General features: G+C 44.1%; 1 protein-coding gene across 8 annotated transcripts in view; it reads left to right on the top strand.

Annotated features, from left to right (window-relative positions):
- LOC116945837 (supervillin) overlaps positions 1–22,664 on the top strand; it is a 155,262-nt gene that overhangs the window by 37,287 nt on the left and 95,311 nt on the right. For 3 of the 8 annotated variants that reach the window (XM_076071001.1, XM_076071010.1, XM_076070999.1), the window contains exons 1-3: positions 6,650–6,734; positions 20,738–20,819; positions 21,290–21,354. In XM_076071001.1, the coding sequence (XP_075927116.1) occupies positions 6,659–6,734; positions 20,738–20,819; positions 21,290–21,354 (223 nt within the window). In that variant the 5' untranslated portion in view covers positions 6,650–6,658. Of the gene's footprint in view, positions 1–6,649; positions 6,735–8,972; positions 11,221–20,737; positions 20,820–21,289; positions 21,355–22,664 lie in introns of those variants that run through there. The other 5 variants (XM_076071016.1, XM_076071020.1, XM_076071002.1 and 2 more) reach the window with 4 other exon arrangements.

Genomic DNA, 22,664 nt, shown 5'->3' with positions numbered 1-22,664 from the left:
GCAGTGGTAACACTTGTGCTTCAGAGCAAGAACTGCCTGAGCTCAATTCCTGATTCAGGTGCTTTTTCTGTGTGGGAGTTTGTGTATCATCCCCCTATTCTGCATGGAATTCTTCGCGGTTCGCCAGTTTCCTCCCATAGAAAAATAAAATGTAACTGCTGCTGGCCAAACATCCAAGTGCTCAACAATTATCGGCAAATTTACCCAATTGGGGTTCCACGAAGCAACATCACCCCCTATGGCAAAAACACTTTTCAGGACCCCCCCCCCGCTTGAGACTGTGGGCAAACAAGCAGAACTATGAACGTAGCCCGTGCAAACGTGGTCACCTCATCTCGTGCGTTTCTTTTCTCTATCAGTTGATGTAGGACAGAGGGGAACTGAAATGTAATGGAAAAACTCATTAAAGTGAGTGAACTTTTGTGTTTGTTATTGTCAACCAAGACCGTAATTATAATATATATTGGGGGGGGGGACACATCCATGCTCAAAATGTCCCCACCCAATATATTGCTATAAAATATTAAAAAGTAATAATAATTGCTATGCTATGTAAATAAAAACAACAATTTGCTAAATCTTGGCCATAATATCTGGACTTGTCTTCATATTAATCAATGCATAGATTTCTGTTTATATGATTGTGGTTATGGTTGTACTTTATTAATCCCTAATCTCAAACATTACATACAATGAAACAAGAAATGGTAAAAAAGTAAAAACAGAGCAATGTGATACAATACACCATTAGACATTATTGTAAAACATAAATAAAAAGTCCATTCCACGTTAGTGAATTTTGTAATATTTTTGGCAGGAAATGAGTTTTCAAATTTAGATATTTTTCTGACCCGGGACCCCCAGACCCCCTGGATGATTTGGTCCCCCGCAATGTTGACTCCATGGCTACGGCCTTGTTGTCGACAGAGCGTGCCTGGCGCCGCATCATTTGCCTGGCGCGTGTGACACGACGCAAACGTCATCGCTCACAACCGCTGCAACTTACAACGTTCAAGGTCAACTTGACCTTAATCTTTTCAGATGACATCCGGAGAACTGCTTTCTATCTTTAAACCCCACTCGTACATACTTGTACATAAGAGGTCTTGTATTGGTGGAATATTTACATCTATATTTTTGCTGAGTTTTTTTTTCTTCCGTGAAATAATGCAGTCATGTTTTCGTTATGCTTTCGACCGGTTCCCTATTCCTGTAATGTGTGAGGCATGTACCGATACTTGCTGTTTGTATCGCGATCGATGTAACCATGATTGCAACTTAGATTTTGTACCGTGTAGGAACATGTGTACCATCGCAGGACGCCCACGAAATATAGCCTACCAGCTTATTGGGCCCTTCCTGCCGAAATAAATCAAATCTAATATAATTTTACACAGCACTGTAAATGTATGTCTGTTTAACTTCTTTCGCACCGTGCATAGCCAACTTTGCTAATCGGAAGTAAAAAGCTATAGAAGTCGTTTTAATTGAATGTTACGGAGAAGAAATGTAGGGTAATTTTTGAACTTGCTGAGCTTAGCTCTCATCAGTGCGTTCGAAAGGGCCATTGTTCCCCACGTGGTGCAAGCTGCCCGCAGTGCTCACTGGCGGTGGGTCCCCTTGTGCACAGTCTCCGGCTGAGAGGCGTCCGCGCTGTGGGATGGGACCTCCCCAAACAGGTCCCTGCAGGGTGGGCTGGTAGGACAAGTCTCTGCGCTGTCTATTGCTGATTTTACACCCAACAGCACGAGATTTCACTTCGTTAAAGTATTGAAAGGGGATGGACGGACGGACGCATTAATCTATTGCAGGCTGGTACACTCAGTTTACAACTTCGTTCCTACCAGTATAAGGCTCCTCATCACCATGGGCCTGTACTGCGGGCATGTGCAGTGCCATTAATAACAACAATAAATATTACAATAATTTTACAGACCTTTATTTATTATTCAAGTTTTTATAAGGTGCAGCAGACCCAACAAAAACGGGCTTCAGAGCGCCGTACAATTTTGATGTATTTTTAAATAATTAGTTTTTCTAACATATCAATCCACTGTGGAATGAGGGATCTGTTTGTGGTGTGTCAATATGAGTATATGTTTATTTTACGAGGTACCTACGAAAAAGTATTTGTCTTGATCCATTAAGTCACTAAGTGTGGGAGTAGACTAAACCCTACTTTAATTGGCATGTTACTGACATGGTAGTGAAACATAGGTGGTGCGTAGGGTCGTGCGTAACTTGAACGGCTTTGCACGGCAGGAGTCGTAAACAACGTGGCTTCAAATTTTGATTTAAAGCTTTCGTGACTGCAGTAATTCATATTCTTAGTTTTTTCGGTAAAGTCACGTTGAAGGGAAACAACAAAATAATAAAATATATATAAAACAATAAAAATTATCACGACGTTTCGACCATAACTCAAACGGTCGTCTTCAGGTGTGTTGGTTTGCATAAGTTGATTTTTAAACGGCGCATCTATTTATTTATAAAAAACGTTAGCGCCACGCGCAACGATTTGGCAGTTTATTTAGGACTAGTCCATCTATATTCTGAAAAGAGGAGGGGGGAGACGAAATTTTTTATAATGTATGCTGTCTGAAAGCCAATGTAAGCGTGAACAATCAATTAAGACCTGAAATGGTTTATCAAATATTTCCAATGATTGCTAAGATAGAATCCATCTTCTCGGTTGAAATTGTCTCTGTGCTTGTATATGTGGATAGCCTCATGAACGAATCTCTCATGGAAGCCAGATGGCTTACAAAGAACCTGTGGACCTGTGGTTCAAGCAGAAATTGATAAATCACTGTCAAGTGAAAGAGGTGCTCAGATTGCTAAGATTCATGGCAGATAGGATGTGTGAAATTTCTGGGAAGGATTAAGGAAATTCAGTACTAGTGAAACAGACATTGCTGATTATTATCCTAGGAGCAGCAGACCAAGAATAGCGCTGTCCGTAACAAATGTACGGGGATGGGAGGAAAAGCTTCAGGCCGCTTGGTCAAGGTAACAAGGAGACCAGGCTTTTGTGGGGAGCAGTCGTATGGCTATGTAGTGTGCACTGTGCAGCCTGTCCCCGTGTGGTACAAATTTGCATCAGCACACGCCTGCAAGTGGACATTAGTCTGCCAGTAGGGGACGATGTTGCTTTTAGTTATTATTTTAAGTACAGAAGAAATCCAATAATCCACGTTGACAGGGGGGGGGGGTATTTCGCAGATCCTGTAATCCATGGCACATGTGTGTGTGTTGTGTGTAGATGTATGTAATAATAATTTAGAACATTTGGTATTCACGCTATTCTTATATCACACGTCTATGATGAAGGCGCTATATTTCACAGGCATAGTCTGTGCTACTTTCACAGCAGTAGGGGCAATTATTGCAATATGTAATCTAAAATTGAGTAATTTAGGGGGTAATTTTACGAATCCGGCAAATGTGGAACATGATGCCAGCACACAACGGCCTGTGTCTTTCGAATTACGTAATGGGATATTTAATGTCCACTGTGAAGCAGACGGCGTGTATCTCACAGTTAAAGCGCCCGCAAGTATTGATCGGGGCGGCCTGCCGGGTTTGACCCGCGAACCTCTGCAACAAGCGGCAAATGAGCCACCGCTGTGTTGTATGCTTGCGCTTGCATTTTGTAAGAGTTCATACTGTATGCAGGTAACAGCACGTTTCACAGAGCCACCGGCACACAACATTTCAAGCAGTTTGTTTCGTATTTTCTGAAGATAATGTCCTTAGGCCTCTATCATGGACATTGTCGTACTGTATTATGCCCCCAGATTATGCTCTATTTGTTCACCAACCCATACCTAGCAGTGTGGTAAAGTACGGTCAAATAACTCCCACGACCTTCACGGTGTGGGGAGCTCCTCATCCAGAAATGGATTACAAAAAGGGGCTGTACATGCACAAGATAGTAACGATGGGGAGGGAGTAGCATGCAGAGGTGATCGACTGTGGAGGACTGGTATTTTTAGCAATCGCATGTAAAACCTGTAAGGCTATTTGACAGGCTCAGTAAACCCTTCCTGTTGCACATGTGGCTATAGCTGCTTATATTTCCGTCTACCTGATGCTCAATCACATGTACCCCATGGTCATCTTTAACCAAATTATTTGGTGATTCCGCGTTGGCAGTGGTGAACAAGCACAAATAACGAAAAAACCCAACGCATTCACCAACAACCCTGCCCTTAAAAGGGAAAAGTATAAACAGTAATAGATTTCATAGGTGACGTTTTGGGCAATGGCCATTCTTCACAACACATATAGAGAGCAGAGAGGTAAAGTGCTCATATTTTCTGCTTATTGTGTGAAGGTCTAGATTCCTTTTGAACTGGAAAGGTGACATACAGGGGATAACTGCGTTGAGCTGGAGTGATGTGTTTGCTCTGAAGAGGTAATGGCACTGAGACTTATGACGTCAGGTATGCAGCTGGTTTTCCCGTCTCGCTATTGATGCTGCCAGGAGCAAACATGAATATTGCATCGCGTAATTTTGGAGGGCGTATATGAGTGTCTATGTGTGCGCACATGTCCTGGGGTAATTTAGTGGTCTGGCTAGGAAGTGTTCGCCAGGACTTGTTCTGCAGGGCTTTTGTAATTTACTGCTCCATTATGCGTGGCTGCGTTACAGTAGATGCACGCTAAACAGGAATGTTGTGGTTTTGAGTATCTATAACTGTTGGTTGCATATCACCTTTTGTCAATTTAAAATAAGATGTATTCGGAATATATTTTAGACTGCTACTTGTGGATTAAAAGCAGCTTCTACCACTGCATGCTGCGCTCCTTTGATATGTTATTGAGTTTCTGCAAATTTTAAATGATCGTATTACAGTACTTTAAAACGGTCAGGTTCGTGTGGCTCAGCTTTGCTGGATAGTACAATTTCAACCAGGTACTGTTTGTGTTTATATTTTCCAAGTGTTGTGCTGTTGCAAGTGTTCGACACGGGTGTATGGTAGGGACGTAGAGATACATCATCAATTCACATCGATTATTTGACTCCCGATAGACGTGTGGAGTTGTGCATGACAGAATAGCTCATTTTATATTTGTGTTAATGTATGCAACGAGCCCACGTGACCCCTGCAGTCAGTAAATAGGTGTTAGAAGTCACATAAATGTAATTGATTCTCAAATTCAAGACAGTATATCCGAATTGTGACATTTCATTGCATTGCAAGAGGGTGGTCGAATCATCGCCGGTGTAGTGAGTGACCTCCAGTCAGGATTTGGCGAGCCATTGAACAAGGACGGTCACTGCATTGCACGCTTTTTCAGATGCGCTTCTGCGGTCGTTTGGAACGCTCTTCCTTCTGATAATAGGATTGCCTCTGGAGCTATGCACTTTTAAATGTAGATCGAAAACGTATTTCTTTAGATATGTTTTTGTGTGTGTGTGTGTGTTCAGGTTGTTGTCCTTACCCCCCGCACCTGCGATTAGCATTGTTGGCTATGCACGGTGCGAAAGAAATTCAATGTAGATATCTGTTTTGATTTAAAGCTTTCGTGACTGCAGGGACTCATATTCTTGGTTCTTTCGGTAAAGTCACGTAGAAGGGAAACACTAAAATAATAAAAATATAAAACAATGAAATCCTCACGACGTTTCGACTGCAACACAAGCAATCATCATCAGGTGTGAAAACTACAGCAAGAAAATTTGAAAAAAGTGGCGTTTTTTTTACGTTAGCACCACGGAGAGCGATTTGACAGTTTGTTCAGATGGACGAGTCCATCTATGTTCGGAAAAGAGGAGGGGGGAGACGAAAATAATGGATGCGGTCTGAAAGCCACCGTAAGCGTGAACAATCAGTTAAGACCCGAAATGGTTTTTTTAAATTATTTTATTGTTTCGCTTCTACGTGACTTTACCGAAAGAACCAAGAATATAGATATCTGTGTTTTAGTTACACTGAATGAGGCCACAGCCGTTTTATTCACCGCTTAAGAGATTGCCAACATGGTTGAAAATTATTTGCGTAAGAACAACTTTCTTTAGCCTACCAAGCCGTTTGGATTAAAGCTTGCTGCCTTTAATAGCATGGACTTGTGGACTCTGCTCTCTACGTAGCTTGTCTAGGGACAGTTCTGTAATTTGACTTAGAATACAATTGATTGAACTTGACGAGGAAGCGGTGTGGAATCTCCCAGGGGTTGTAATTGCCATATTTGTATAAATTTAACCGTGATCTTGTTTTGTGTTTTAACGGCTGACATGTAATTCACAAATCACCGAGATTCAACTGCAAATTATGATGACCTCTTATAGCACCTCACGCATAGTCTTCTCAGTAATGGAAGTGATGTTCAGGGATGGAACGGGGGGCGGGGGGGGGGCCTGAATCTTGTGGCTTTCGCCAAGTGTTGTTTCGTTCTGCGTACAGGAGTCTGGGCTGCGCGCACCGCCGGTGCTAATATCCTCCCTTGAGCCCAGCGTCAAAGCCACAGCTCCGCCCTCTGCGCCCACCCCATGTGCTGCTTAATCTCATTACAGGCATTAAGTGTGCTGTTAAAACCGTAATAAGTGCACTCGCTCCCCGCGTCTTCTTGAGTCTATAACGAGCCGTCAGTGGATGATCTCCACTCACCCCCCCTCTCCCCCCCGACGCCACCTGAAATTCTCTTCGGCGCAATGAATGAAGCGACGATGGCGCAAAACCCCTTCCTAACGCGATACCTGCAAGCCACCGGGGTGCTGCTCCCTCAAGGTGCGTTAAAACACGGCGTTGGCGTTGGTAACTCTGCGGGTCGCGCCCGAGAACGAGTCGAGTGAGAGAGGAGACTTGCGCTGGTGCTGATATCGAGAGCAGTTCTCATGCTGGGGCGGGGGGGGATATGATGAGGGCTCAAGAGAAATACGGAGGGCTTGTCGAAGAGTTCCGTAATTACTCGAGAGGTGGGAAGGGAAGAGGTGTTGTATTGAAGCATGGGAAGGAGGGTTACAGCTGCTGTGTGCAGATGGGGTTGTAGCTATAGCAGGGAGAAAGATGAATGTAGCAATAGTCTATGCTTTATTGAGCTATGATTGATAAATAATTACCTTTACTTAAGAAATGCATAAGTAAATATTACGCAACGCATAAAGTATGAAGAAACATATTTGTTTTAATATAATGTAACTATATTTTGCCCGGCAGTAGTCGCCCACGCCTGTAATTCAGCACTGTGGAGACTAGGATTGGTGGCTCGCACAAATGTTGCGAAACTCCTTTTGTCGTAAGTGTCGAGTTGCGATACCCTTGCTTGCTAGGAGAAGGGGGTACTACAAGTCCGGACAAATATCATCTGTCCCTTCTCTACGGGATAGTATTACTCCTTCCTCAAACGTAGGTTTGCTGTGGGCGCTCCGGTTTCCTCCCACATGTAGAAACACTAATTAACTGAAAACATCGTAATATATATAGAGGACTGCAGAGCTTGGACAATTATTGGAGCCGGCTCGCCGCCTGCCTGCCGTCCAGCCGCCTGGTTTCTGCCCAGCTTATCTGTGGTTCCTCAGCAATTGTGGGTTTGCATGAATAACACCGCTGTGTCAATACACATGTGAGTCCGCAATTATTTTTTAAATATGTGAAAAAGCAATTCCAATGTTTTTTTTGGTTACTGATTAATCAAAGTAAAAAGAAATGGCAGATGTCAGGCAACTACTGCTGCTCAAGTACTATTCCTAAATAGCGGCCAGACATCCTGCACACGCCCAGAGAGAACACGATGACCCATGACTTTGACAACAACGATGATTATGATGTTCATATTAATGATGCTGCCGATTTTGGTAATTCCAGAGATCTTTCATCTGTGACCCAATGGCCTTCGACTCCTATTATACAATTGACCACATATATGATCTTCCAAATATCCTCCATAATCTGCTAATTTTCCTATAAGCCATTTCGGATAATTATGATGTTGGTGCTACTGATAGTGATGATGCTGCTGTTGATGTGATGATGATTTTGATAACGATACTGCTGCTGATTATGATGCCGACGTTGATGGTACTACCACTGATGGTGATGACAAAGATGCAATCGCTGTTGGCGATAACGGTTGTCATGATAACGGTTATGATGACAACGCTGCTGATGGAGCAGTGCAGTGGCACTCTGTGCTGTATTATAAAGGCAAACGCACACAGAGGCACGGCGACTCAGAGACGGACACAGCCAGACACAGAAACAGATACTGAGGCAGATGCACAGATACATTGAGACAGAGATATAATTGTGTCACGGTTGTTGATGATGCCACCTCAGCCTAAATTGGTCATCATTGAGCTTGAATTTTCTACTATAGGCCCTTTGGCCCAGGCCCCTGGTTTATGATTCGTTTAACTGGCCTTTCACGACAGTCCTACTCTGACACCTCCATCTCAGTACTTTGTCTTAGCATATATCCACTGGCTTCGGATGCAAGGATGCCCGTGTTAGTTAGCATCACAGAGTCCATCAGCTGTTGCAATATTAAGCCGGCACTCACAGACGTGGTGACATGTGCGGCAAATCTCACTATGGTCACCCACCATGCTTCAACAACTTTCACACACAACTCCCAGTGTTTGGTTAGGTTTTCTGTGTTAGCAACCATGAAAGTAAAAGAGTGCATATTTTCAAGATGTACCTATCAAGGGACTATTTACACTATGCACATCATGGGATGTTCTGAGTCAAACTTCTATTAGTGTACATCGAATTAATGTCATCGTCATTTCGTTCAGGATCCTGCTCAATCCAGGTGTGTCAGTGCTTCGTCAGGAGTGATGCGATGGGCTATGAAGATATGAACACCGTTAGATCTTTATCTAATCCTCATTGATGTTTATGCTGAAGCAGTGACATGGCCAAGCGGCAGCGTGTTCACCACTTGTCGCAGGCGTTCACGGTTTGAATCCAGCAGCTGCCCCTGATTATTACCATCAATGTAATAACCGTAATAATTGTACGCACCATCTGCTGCACAGTGGGCATTAAATATTCCCTCACGTCATTTACGAGAGGTAGGGTCATTGTGAACTGACGTCAGGGTCCAATTTTTGCCAAATAAAAAAATGACCTGCACAATAACTCAATTGGGATTATACTTGGCAATCATCACCCCCTTACTGGCAGACATGCCCCAGGTCACTCTTGCAAATGCGACTATCCTTGCGTGTTGGGTTCTCACTGCCTGGTTAAACAGAATATACGTAAACCTTGAAATGGATGACAGTGAAATAAACAAATTATCCTTATGGGGGTACCCAAATAATACAAAATGGGCCGAGGCAATTAAATACTTTATTTCTGGGACACTATTTGTTTCCCAGGGGTGTTACTTCACTCTGCGACTGGGGTACCAATCAATCCGACATCGGTGCTACTCGGCGATGTCGAAACGCAGCGAGGACGATTTCGCTGAAAACCCTGAACGCTCGCGGTACGCACCGTAGCGGTGCATCGTAGTGTACAGCTCGACCAAGATAAGTCGAATGCCGCATCGCCGACCATCAACAAACTAAAAATGACTGCATCACGGACATTGGGTACCGTCATAAGGTTCACATATAATAGCATCGGAGGCGTGTCTGCCATGTGCTCTGCAACCACCCCTGATTACCCGACCATGTCAGCCAATCCCAATCTTCTATTGTGGGTTGAGGGTCGGAAGTGAGGGACTGAAGGACATGAGACAGTGCGTTCCTGCAACCCCTCCCCACCCAGCCACCATAGCTGCTCAGTATCTCACTGCAGCTGAGCACACCTCATTATGTTCCAGTACACAAAGCAAAAATGATCACCATGTCCCCTTGGATGTATTTGGCCCAATTCGTGTCAAATATGTAGTTTCACGCTGTCGCATACCCTCTTATGCCCATCCTGCTGCTAATAGACTGAGTCGACAAATCGGGCTCTGCATATCTCACGCACAAGCACACACGCACGCTCCTGTGCGTCTGTGTTGCCCCCTCCCTACCGCCAAGGGGGAGTTTGATGGTGTAAAGCCAAAGATGCTTGGTGCTACTTAAAACAATGATGTTGAAGAAGATGAAAGCGATGCTGGGAATGATGATGATTATGGTGATGATGGGTGCCAAACTTCGACGTGAATTGTGATGGAATGGGCTGGATGGCCCCTCTGAGTTGCTTGCATCAGCAACGCTCCCAAGGCATTCCGTGTGATAGACGAAAGGTTCAACTATTGGCAGAGGGTTTTGCTCTTACGCGACCCCACCATAACTCTGTTCTAACCCCACTCATTTTGGGCCATTGCATAATTGCGGAATGAATAATGGTGCAATGAATTCGTTGAAGTGTTGAATGGTCCATGATTTGCATATTTCACAATGCGGTAATTTTTTCTCCAAAAAACACCCGTCATTTCTCAAAAAAGTGGCAGAATGGCCAAAAACTCCACGCAAAGTCATTCAAGTAGTGACAGTACTCTCCTAAAGTAGAATTAAGCTGAGATATATTTTTTTTATAATTTCCTGTTCATGTATTTTAACATTACTCGTATTGGTTATCATTAGCGTGAGTGGTGAGTTTGATAATAATAATAAAGCAAATGTATAATGAGTGGATAACGTGTATCCATTTATTATGCAAGCTGTGTGGGATATAAGTGACATCACCAGTAATTTGTAGCTAATACTTCTTCACTCTAATCACAAGCTGATGACTGACCCTACTTCCCTTAACAAGGTGTCCCTACTGAAGCTCATTTGTGGGGTGAACACGATCAGCTGCCGGTCAAAGTACAACAATACCCTTTAGCATCCACAGTGGAATTTGGGTTTCATTTGTAGAGATCGCACATTACAAAGGGTACGCAAGCAATGGTTACTTGTCCTAAGCCAACAGAGTCCAGGTGCATCTGTTTGCGATGTCTTCAGGTACCTAACCATTCCCACAGGTGTTAGCAGAGCCAGTTCTGTGTGACGTGGGCTCGGCAGTACCAACAACACGGCTTGCCTGTAGCCCGCCCACTTGCCAGAGGGTTTGCACGCGTATTGGCTGGAGGGCTGGTTGAGTGGCGCGTTGCGGTCTGGAAGGCACTGGCTAAAGCAGCGTGAAAGACTCTGGACTCATTGGGTAATAAGAAGTGGTCTTGAGCAGCGTTAGCTCCAAGGGCCCTGTGCAGCATTTACCAACACCAGGAGCAACCGTTTAGTGGCAGTGCCAGTTAGGATGGACTCTCAGCATGACGCCAGCCTTGGTGAGTGGCCAGTCGTGGCATGAACCCCAGCAGAAGCATCCGTATGCCTGCAAGAAAGCAATGTCCTCATTCATGCGTTGGTGGAAAAGCAGTTTCTGGCAATGGTTGGTCGAAAAGATTTTTTAAAAAATGTTTCCAGTTTTAAAATATGTATTGCTGTTTCTGCCAACACGTCAATGAGATCCAACTCGTTTGTTTTGCACGTGTCTTTTCACAGAGGTTTAACGTGTGTGAATTTACACGTGGAGTGCTTCTGTTCGTGTTTCTGTGTATTTCTATATCTCATCATGTGTATAAGTTTACGTGTATGAATACATTTGCGTCTTGGGGTTGCTTGAGCCGTAAACGTGTACACGTGTGTTTTTCGCTTGGTTTAAATGTGATATAGTCTTGTGGTACGAGGGCGATGAGTAAGCGTTCATGTGTGCGTACATGTGCGTGTGTAATTTCCAACCTTCCTTTCAAGGATATTTCATGGATGCTATGAGATACACAACTGCAATTGGAGCACTGTGCTCTTTTAAAAGTACAACTGATCAGTAATCTGCACCTTATTTTAAAACAAGGTAGTTTGTATTGTATGAATCTTTCTGTTTTAGCACGGAAAATGAACGATGGGGTGGGTCTCATTTTCTGGCTGCGGCAATTCTGCCGTTCCCTTCGAGTTTGCTGTCGAATGCTCGCAGGAAACCGTCCGTGGACGGTTTTTTGGTATCACCCAAAGCACTACTGTAGCATTGTATCGTTTAAATGTCCGTTTGCATTGTTGCCGTTCATACAAATTACGCCTACGATGCTGTGCTTAAACCATGCATAAAAGAGGGAGTACGCCTGTGGTGAATTATTGATGAGCATTAAATGTGCAACACGAATGTTACGTGTTTGCCTTTGAGGCAAGTACTCTCTATACGTGCATAGAAGAAAAACGAACGCGTGTGTAAATGTCCTGACGTGCGTGCATGCATCTGCACGTGTAACAATAGAGCCCTGCTCAATGTTCCAGTTTACTCTTGCTCACGGCCCTGTATGTTTAACTTATTTTGCACCGTACACAGCCAACCATGCGGGCGGGGGAGACAACAAACTGAACACGAAAGGCAGTTGTGCATAAATTAGTTTTCAATCTACATTTAAAAGTGCACGGCTTCAGTTGCTTCCTAATATCGGAAGGAAGAGCGTTCCAGACGGCCCCAGAAGCGCATCAGAAAGCGTGCGATGCAGTGACCGTCATTGTTCAATGGCTAGCAGCCAAAACTACGCTGCGAGGATGACAAGAGGTCACGTGATGGTTTATGCTCCTTAACGAGATCAGCAAGGTATTGTGAATTGTGTCTAAAGCTGGTTTAGGTGAAGGCACCTCTAAATTATTACGTGCTATAGTCTTAATGTTAATCGAGTCAGAGGTTTGCAATGGGGCAGTGCGCCTCTCCTGTGTACAAGAGCCAGTCGTGGAAATTCCACATTCCTGTAGTACAATCAGATCTTCCCGAAGGACAGTGACTGATGATTTAACACAAACTAGTCGTCGTAATATCAACCCCATAGGGATGAAGGATGGAGTGGACCCCGGAAGGGGATTGAACTTGTGAGTCGTGTGCTCAAGCCACTTTGCCACTCCCAGAAAATTAAAAGGATGGCGTGGAGCCATTTTAATTAAATATTGCTTCGAAAAAGAAATAAAGCTCATAAAACTTGCCTTTCTACCATGAATATTGGTGATTATTTTTGTTGTTTTACACAACAGTGGACGGGTATGTATAAACTTCTTATTGAGACTTTTTTTTCTCATTGGTCTGGATGATGCACTTGTTAAGCAGTCAAATGCACAGTATAAAGATTGTTCCACTGCAAACACCAAACAACATAAACCTAAAACAAAAGCAACACATTACGAGGGATGCAAAAATGGCTTTCCCACAAAAATATCATCCGATACATGCAATAAAATAAATAACTTAAACCTGTTGCAGCAACATTCGATTTTCGACACTAAACAATTGCAATGATATTCGAGTTAAACATGTGTAATAACCTGTGTTCCACTTTCCCAATTAATCCTTCCACATATCACGTAGAACTGTCGCAGAGCAGTAAATGCCCTCTGTCAGAAGCTGGCGCCCTCTAGGTGGCAGTACAGTCTATAACCTGTACCAGAGTCCCTTGATTAAATTATTATCCACTTCTCCACAACAAGGTCCCCTGTGATTTAAAGCTTTCGTGACTGCAGGGATTCATATTCTTGGTTTTTTCGGTAAAGTCACGTAGAAGGGAAACAATAAAATAATAAAAATATAAAACAATAAAATTCTCATGACGTCGGACCGCATCCATTCTTTTTTCGTCTCCCCCTCTTCTTTTCCAAACATAGATGGACTCGTCCATCTGAACAAACTGTCAAATCTCTCTCCGTGGTGCTAACTTTAAAAATAACCGCCACTTTTTTCAAATTTTCTTGTTGTGGTTTTCACACCTGATGATGATTGCTTGTGTTGCAGTCGAAACGTCGTGATAATTTTATTGTTTTATATTTTTATTATTTTATTGTTTCCCTTCTACGTGACTTTACCGAAAGAACCAAGAATATAAGGTCCCCTGTGTAGGCACAACAGACTTTTTGGGGCAAGTGCTGTTAGCGAGTAGCATTTATTATGAAGGCCGGCACAGCACACGAGATGAGTGGGTGGCCAGACCACGCCCGGCCCGGCCTCTTTTGTTTCCCGAGTGGCCATGTTTACTAAACGCCGCACTCAGTACACTCGTTTGAGGCCGTCAGCGGGAATTGAATTGCAGGTGGTCGGGTTCGTAGCGCAGTGTGCGAACTGCGACACCACCGCTCTCCGTTAATAACATATACACACGTGTATGTATTTGTTGTATGTCCAGAGCCCCTATTTGGCGGCTGTTGTGGCCCTCCCCCCACAGCACTGCCCACCACAACGTTGCCATCCAGCACCACGAGGAGGTCGGGGGTTGTTTTTTTCTTTCTTTCAGTCCTCTGTCGGGAGCTGGACCGGTACCGCCTGGATCTCTGTGGTATTCAGGAGGTCTGGTGGACTGGCTCTGGCTCCTGCCACCATGAGGGGTGGACAGTCCTCTACTTTTTTGAACAAAAGAATGAAGGGGGCGTGGGAGCGTGGCGCTGAGGTGTGGGAAGCTGTAAGCCCCAGGCTACTTTGGGCTCGCCTTCCCTTCAACCAGAGGCGAGGAGTGGTGGTCGTGGTTACTTATGCCCCCACCGAAGACGAACATCCATGGAGGGATGCAGGCAAGGCCGACGAGTCAGATGCCTTCTATGACCTCCTGTCACAAGTGCTGGCTAAAGTGGCCCCTCGGGATAGAGTCATCTTGTTGGGTGACTTCAATGCCCGAGTTGCTCATGATGCTAGCACCTGGTCTGGAGTGATTGGAAGACATGGTCCAGATCAGCTCAATAACAATGGTAGGAGGCTGCATAATTTTTGTGCAGCCCATGGGCTTGTAATTACCAACACGCTGTTCCGGCATCGGCTCATCCACACAACATCATGGATGCATGCTGGGTCCAAGCTGGACTACATTGTGACGGAACAGCGGATGCGGGCCCATGTCCTTGACACCAGGACCTACCGTGGAGCTGATCTGCCCACTGACCATCGACTTGTCATCTGTAAGATGCGCCTGCCATTCTTCCACTCCGGTGGTGGGTGTACACCCAGAACCCCATTCAAACCCATAGTGGCATGGTCTCAGCTAGCTGATGAAAGTTGCAAGCGAGAATTTCATCATCGCTTGCGGCTGGGGTTGGAATCGTCTCCCACTCCTCCTGATGTCGAGGGGAAATGGGCTAATGCAGCTGCAATGACTGCTTTGGGTACATGGTCCAGACCTCGTCAGAGACCCTGGCTTACAGAGGAGGTGTTCAGACTGGCTGAGAAAAAGCGACAGGCCCACTCTCATCGTCTACAGCATGCCACGTCAGAGAATGAGGAGGCTTACCGCAGCCTTCGCACGGAGGTTCAGAGAACCGTGAGGTGCTACAAGGATGGTTGGTGGTCGCAGGTTGCTGAGGAAATGGAGTCTGCCTCAATGACCCGCGATCAAAAATTGCTCTTTAATTCCATCAAAAAAGTAACCTGCAGTGCCACACCTATTACCATAATTAGGGGAAAGAATGGTGATCCAAACTCTGACCCCCAGGAACAGGTTTGCAGATTTGCTGAGCAATTCTGAGGTCCTGGGGGAGGGGAAATCCCGCAGCCTGGAAAACATCGTGGGACAAAGTGGGGATGACCCTGCTGAGGCTGCGGTGCCTCAAATATTGGAAGAAGCCACCCCCTGTGAGTGGCTGGCTGAGGTGCCATCTGTTGAGGAAGTACTGAGGCCAATCCAGAGCCTGAGACCAGGAAAGGCACCGGGCAGAGATGATGTCCCATGCGAAATGCTGAGGAAGGGTGGCGTTTGTGCACAGACTGCCCTATATGACATCATAACAACAGTCTGACCACTGGATGGGTTCCGCAGGATTGGAAGGATGTCCTGGTGGTCCCCCTCTTTACGTGGCCTCAACGTGCACATAGCCTGGCACAAGCGTCGTGGTGACGTCACCGCCACTTAGTGGCGAATGGCGGTTGTTGTTGTTGTCCTTCCCTCCGCACCTCCGATTAGCACGGTTGGCGACGTATGGTGCGAAATAAGTTAAACTTTTTATATCACCTGCATAAGAGTGTGCATTGCCAGGCGAATAATAATCCTTGAGAGCTGGAGTAAGCGGAATTAAACAACAATCCACAAATGTATACAATGGCTATTAAATCTGCACGGTTTAGAGCCAGATTTGATCTAGTCTGATATAATGGAACCCAATTCAATCCAATCCCATCCCATGCAGGTTCTTTTCTGGATCGGATTGATCAGCAGCACATTCTGATCGCAAACGGGTATTTTCATCACAAGTGTAATCCCCCCGCCCCACCGCAGCATGTGTGCTGTTGTGAGTGTAGCTGGCTCAAATGCTCCCTATTGGAATCAAAGTTCCCAGGTTTAGTTTCCAAGTGAGTGAAGTGTATGCATTTTTTACTGGTAGGAACCTCCTGGTTACACCAGCCCACAGGGGATTATTGTGTCCGTCCGTCGTGCATCCAAAAATGGGGGGGGGGTGGGGCTGGGTGGAGAGGGGAGGGTGAGGAGGGGCTGGGTGGGGAGGGAGGGGCTGGGTGGGGAGGGTGGGGAGGGGCTGGTTGGGGAGGGTGGGGCTGGGTGGGGGGTGGGAGGTGTGGGGCTGGGTGGGGAGGGGCTGGTCACCCCGTGGTGCCCTTATAAAACTCAATGTTTAACCTTCTCACGTCGGCTTGTGCCCGCCCTCACAGTCGGGCATATTTGCGGAATACACCATGCCGCCGTTGACCCTGGCCACTGACCGAGCAACCCAACGTTCCTACCAGCTCCCTCCGCAGGAATCTGTTTTATATAGTAAAAACTGTATTTCGCATGTTCTAATAATATGAATTTTACGAATAAAATATTGTAAAGAAGCGTTTTACCCCCTTTTACACTGTTTATAAGCACATAAACTACACTTGGGAATTAAGCTCAGCAGCACCTTGTGATTCAGCAGGAGGGAGGTCGGTGTGTAACCCCGTACACTCCAGTGGCTCTGGCTATTGGGGGCGGCTGTTAATGGCCGTGCGGGCCGGTAAGCGCATCAGCCGATTAGGATGAGAACCGATCACAGGGGTGACATTCCCATTCCATGCACCCTTGCTCCGATCATTCCATCTGATCCTTTATTTTAAATAGTAATTTAATTTTGTAATCCTAAAACTGAATACATGTGTACGAAGTCTATGTATGGATGCAATTTCAGGTATGAAAATGTTTTTGTTCTGCTTCCAATGTTTTGCCTAAAATCTTTATATTCATGAAACTGAAGCATGCCCTGAATTCACGTGTTCTTATGGGACATGTTACGAGATAAAACATATTATGACGGTGTATTTTTCCAATATCAACACCAAAGATGTAATCGTAGCTGCAAGTATTGGCATCTTGCCCTTTTACGTCTTGCTGCTCTTGATATGTCAGTCCTAGCTGTTACCCTGACAGTCTGTAATGCTGATAACAGGCTTCTTTGAACTTGATTTGAAGCTTTCGTGACTGCAGGAATTACTCTTTGGTTATTTCGGTAAAGTCAAGTAGAAATAAAATAAATTAAATAATAGAATGCGACGTTTTGATTGCAACACAAGATTATGTATCTCTATAAGATCTCTATTTAAGGCCTCGACACAGAGGCATTGGGTCTCTGTGCGTCTATGTTGTGTGTCTCTCTCTAATAAACTAAACCATTTTTTTTTTATGTAAGCAAAGTAAGTCCCACTGAGCTTTAGCTATAGCTCAGTGGGACATAGCTCTTTTTTTAGAAGCGACCTGACCGTCACAAATGAAAGCTCAACGAAGCGGCTTATCATGTGGACGTTTATAGCAGCAGTCAAGGGCGGAGCTACAGGGGGGGGCTGGGGGGGGGCTTAGCCCCCCCTGAAATTTTGGAAAAGTCGGTAATCGGGATAACCGGATATCCGGCTGCTGCAAAATGCTGCAGGCTGCCACCTCGTGCTGCCCTGCAGGTTGCCACCTTGTGCTGCCCTGCAGGCTGCCACCTTGTGTGCTGCCCTGCAGGTTGCCACCTTGTGTGCTGCCCTGCAGGCTGCCACCTTGTGTGCTGCCCTGCAGGCTGCTTGAGCGGCAGCCTTTAGAACTTATCGAACTTATTATCCACATCAGCGGTTCCGACCTATTAATAAACTCTGCGTTCAAATCCAATAAAATTTGTTTTATACATTTGTGGCGTCCATTGAAAAAACACACACTGGATATCTCAGAATATTGAAGTCAGCCCCCCCAAAGTCAAACTCCTGGCTCCACCCCTTGTCTCTCTGTGTGTTTCTGTGTTGTCTCTCTCTGCTTGTGTGTCTGTCTGTGTGTCTCTGTGTTGTCTCTCTCTGCTTGTGTGTCTGTGTGTCTCCGTGTCTGTGTTTTGTCTCTCTCTCAAATGTAGTTCTCCCTGATGACGGTTGCTTGTGTTGCAATCGAAACGTTGTATTCTATTATTTAATTTAATTTATTTCTACGTGACGTTACCGAAAGAACCAAAGAGTGTTCTTTGACTTTGTCTATCGTCTGGATGATTGTTTGGCTAAGGATGTGTGGTCTGTGTTTATTACAGGTGACTGAAACAAATATTTATAGAACTCCTACGAACAATCTGGTGACCCAATCCACTCTGGTAAATTGGTTTGATCCAAATCGGAATTGAGTGGAATGCTTGCCTCAAGGAAACATGTAATTACGTTTCCATCGTAACCAATCATAATATTACAACAACAACAACAATATATCTAAACAAATGTGTTTCTTTTGATATTGTGATAAACATTTGATTTGTAACAACAACAACAATATATCTAAACAAATGTGTTTCTTTTGATATTGTGATAAACATTTGATTTGTAACAATAAATACACATGTAAATAAATTGTGTGTGGGTTTAAATGTCCACAGTACAGTGGAACGTTGCTAAAAAAAAATGGTAAGGAATGAATTGCAGATGGTTAATGCTAGATTTGAAGTTTTCGTGACTGCAAGGATCCATACTCTTTGGTTCTTTCGGTAAAGTCACGTAGATGAAAAATACAAAAAATAATATACCACACTTTCCCACCTGATGACGGACGCTTGTGTTGTGCCCGAAACGTCGTGATTGAATTGAGTTATTTTCATTTTATTAATTTCATTATTATTATTTTTCATCTACGTGACTTTACCGAAACAACCAAAGAGTATGCAGGAGATGGTTATACATTTCGATTTGTTTTAACCGAAGGACACTTTTGGTGTGGATAGTTGAGGGGTAAGGAGTCACAAACCACGGGAGCAACACAGCATACGTAGTGGCCACCTGTTGAGCAAACAATGAGCCAGGGGATGTAGAGAAGGGAGAAGCTTCTGGAATGTAGAGTTGGATGGAGGTTATCCACGTGTGGAGGTGGGAAGGTTGTAAGAGACGCATCGCTAAACACACCTCCGATTATAATGGTTGGCTATGTGCGGTGTGAAAGAAGTTCAACATACATGTGCAATCACAATCCCAAGCACCCTGCCTTAATCTGTTTTGTCACAGGAGCGATCTGAGATGGGTCAATACAGTTTTATGTTTTATTTTGGCACAGCTAAAACCCATTCGGCAATAAATGCTAATTTTCGATGGAGATCCTCAGTACAACAAAAACACGTGAATAGAGCAATACAAAAACAACTTTACACGGTCAAGTTCTGAATGTGAACTGCTAAGATTTTTACAGCACATGACACAAATGTGGGTAAATAAAAACAAAAAATAATAACTATAAATTAACATTCTAGATTTGAAGTTTTCGTGACTGCAAGGATCCATACTCTTTGGTTCTTTCGGTAAAGTCACATAGGCAAATATGTTTTAAATCTTTATTTATTTATTTTTTCACCTACGTGACTTTACCGAAAGAACCAAAGAGTGTAAATTAACAACCAATTTTATATTAAATTAGCCAAGCAATACATATTTTAACATGTGAATACCAATAAAGACAAATTCATATGAACAATATTGTTAACAGAACTACAAATATTCGTAGCTCTTTCGGTAAAGTCACGTTGAAGGGAAACAATAAAATAAGAAAATATATAAAACAATAAAAAAATTCTCACGACGTTTCGACCATAACGCAAACGGTCGTCATCAGGTGTGTCGGTTTGCATAAATTTATTTATTTTCAAACGGTTAATTTCTTTATTTATAAAAACCGTCAGCGCCACGCACAGCGATTTGGCAGTTTATTTAGAAGGACTAGTCCATCTATGTTCTGAAAAGAGGAGGGGGGAGACGAAAAATTCATGTATGCTGTCTGAAAGCCACTGTAAGCGTGAACAATCAATTAAGACCTGAAATGGTTTATCAAATCTTTCCAATGATCCAATGATTGGAAAGATTTGATAAACCATTTCAGGTCTTAATTGATTGTTCACGCTTGCAGTGACTTTCAGACAGCATACATGAATTTTTCGTCTCCCCCCTCCTATTTTCAGAACATAGATGGACTCGTCCTTCTAAATAAACTGACAAATCGCTGCGCGTGGCGCTGACGGTTTTTATAAATAAAGAAATACACCGTTTAAAAATAAATAAATTTATGCAAACCGACACACCTGATGACGACCGTTTGTGTTATGGTCGAAACGTCGTGAGAATTTTTTATTGTTTTATATATTTTTTATTATTTTATTGTTTCCCTTCAACGTGACTTTACCGAAAGAGCTAAGAATATGAATTACTGCAGTCACGAAAGCTTTAAATCAGAACTATAAATATTCAAAAATAAAGACGCTTAAATATCTGATGCTTTTTTTTCTTCCTGGCTCCTTCTGTTACCCGATCTCTCCGCTGTGCTCCCGCATCTGCCTCCTCCACGGACCTCATCCTCCTTCTGCTCCTCCTCCTCCCAGCTGTTGACGAGTACCTGGAGTTACAGAGACAGTGGAAGACACCCCGCTGCAGTCGCCCCTTGCACACAGACAGCTCCCATAGGTGCGGTACATCTGCGTTCCATCCTCACCTGAGCAGATGTTCAAATAATTAGAAAACTCATTCATTTAGAGCTGCTATTGGTGGCTTTGGTTTGTTGTCCTTCCCCCGCACCTCCGATTAGCACGGTTGGCAACGTACGATGCGAATGAGGCTCAACGTACATACGTGCAACAATCTATCTTTTAAGGTTCGTGAAGGACTATTGTATACCCTGTCTTTTGTCAATCTAAACGCTATTAAAATACAAATGTAAAATTGTGCGATTAATGTAGGGGTTAGTTATCCCTGTATATGTCAAGTTTAAGACACACATATACAGTTAGCCATGTTACTCAACGCCAAAACTTTGAGTGCAGGCTCTGTGGACTTGTATGCCAGTACATATATGTAAAATGAGTGTCTGCACGTTTGTGTGGCTCCATACACGTGTGCGCTTGTGTGTGTGCGTGCTGTGCGTTTCTGCGTGGCAGCAGGAGTAAGCGCTCGGCCAGCTATCCAGTGAGCAAGGAGCGCCTCGTGTCGCTACTGCCCAGTGGTACGCAATGTTTGTGTGTCGCTGCACGCTGAAATCTTAGTGACACGCTGATTAATCACAAGCGACAGCTGTTGCATGTAAAGTGAGCGGCCCGCAATTCTTCAGGTTGCGAGTTCAAAACAAGGTCGGGGTTTAACCAGCCCATCACATCTTTTGGGATCGATCAAATATTGAGGATCACTTCTTGGGGAAGTCAACAGTGGTTGTCCTATGGATAGCAAAGTCCCCGCCATAGGATTGTAAAGTTTCCATCACTTTCTGAGGATTGTAAAGAGGAGTTGAGCACCGCCCCAGTGATAATTTGGCCAAGAAATTACATTTACCCGACTTTTATTTAACGACTGGAAGATGTTCATATGTTGGCCCTAGACAAGCCTGAAGAATCTGTGGCTAGTTACCTAACATTGCTTTAAAAGTGACATTTCCTTTGAGTTCATGCTGATTTACATGATAAACTAAGGGAAAATATCACTTCAGATATTTTATGCGACTGATCACTGACCGGTATAAAAATAAGTTCAGGCTCATGAGCAAGTGCCTGGGTGCATGTCGGATGCTGTCTATGTGTAATGCAAATCTACGATGAATTGTCCATTTTGGTATGTCTTATCAACGGATGGTCATCCGTTCATCCACATTGGACTGAATCAATAGGCACGTGCGGAAGATGTGTTAGAAATGAAGAGTAGGCCCATCCTGATAGTGGTTGGGTGAGCCACACTCAACCCTGGTTGAATGTGAATAAAGAAAGCCACCAAATGATTATAGCCACAAAAACTACTCAAAGTGAAGTCGAAACACTAAAACATTGAAATCTACATTTATCTGTATTTCACAATTCATAAGCAGTCTAAGAACACTGCAACAGGGACCGCCAGGAGGGTAATGACATCATCCAAGCCTGTTAAGAAAAGTAAGTGGGCATGGGCAGAACATGTCGCTACAAGGGATGAATGATACCACAATGGCAGCCAAGGAAAGGAACAAATCCGAGTGGATATCCACCGAGGCGATGGAGCAGTGAAATCAGTTGATGTTTGGGTGCTGAGTGGATTGTTACATCGCAAGATCGTGAGAGTTGGCATCTGTTTGGTGGAGGCCTTCATCTAGCAGTGAAATTAATCATGGTTGATCATTGATAATGTGTTTTTTTAGCTTCAATGAAGTTATATGCTGCATGCGCAATCATAGTGACACTCTTTCGATGGGCACAGGAGTGAGTTTTTCAATTGGGCACAGGAGCTCTTTGAGTAAGGACTCCTGAAAAAAAGGCACACTCCCTTTCCTAGTACTGTGATCAATCAATGACC

Source organism: Petromyzon marinus, chromosome 2 (assembly GCF_048934315.1).
Source record: "Petromyzon marinus isolate PM22_M1 ecotype Great Lakes invasive population chromosome 2, UKy_Petmar_22M1.pri1.0, whole genome shotgun sequence".
NCBI lineage: Eukaryota > Metazoa > Chordata > Hyperoartia > Petromyzontiformes > Petromyzontidae > Petromyzon > Petromyzon marinus.
The sequence above is the reverse complement of the archived record's forward strand: the minus strand, read 5'-3'. Positions and strand labels throughout refer to the sequence as shown.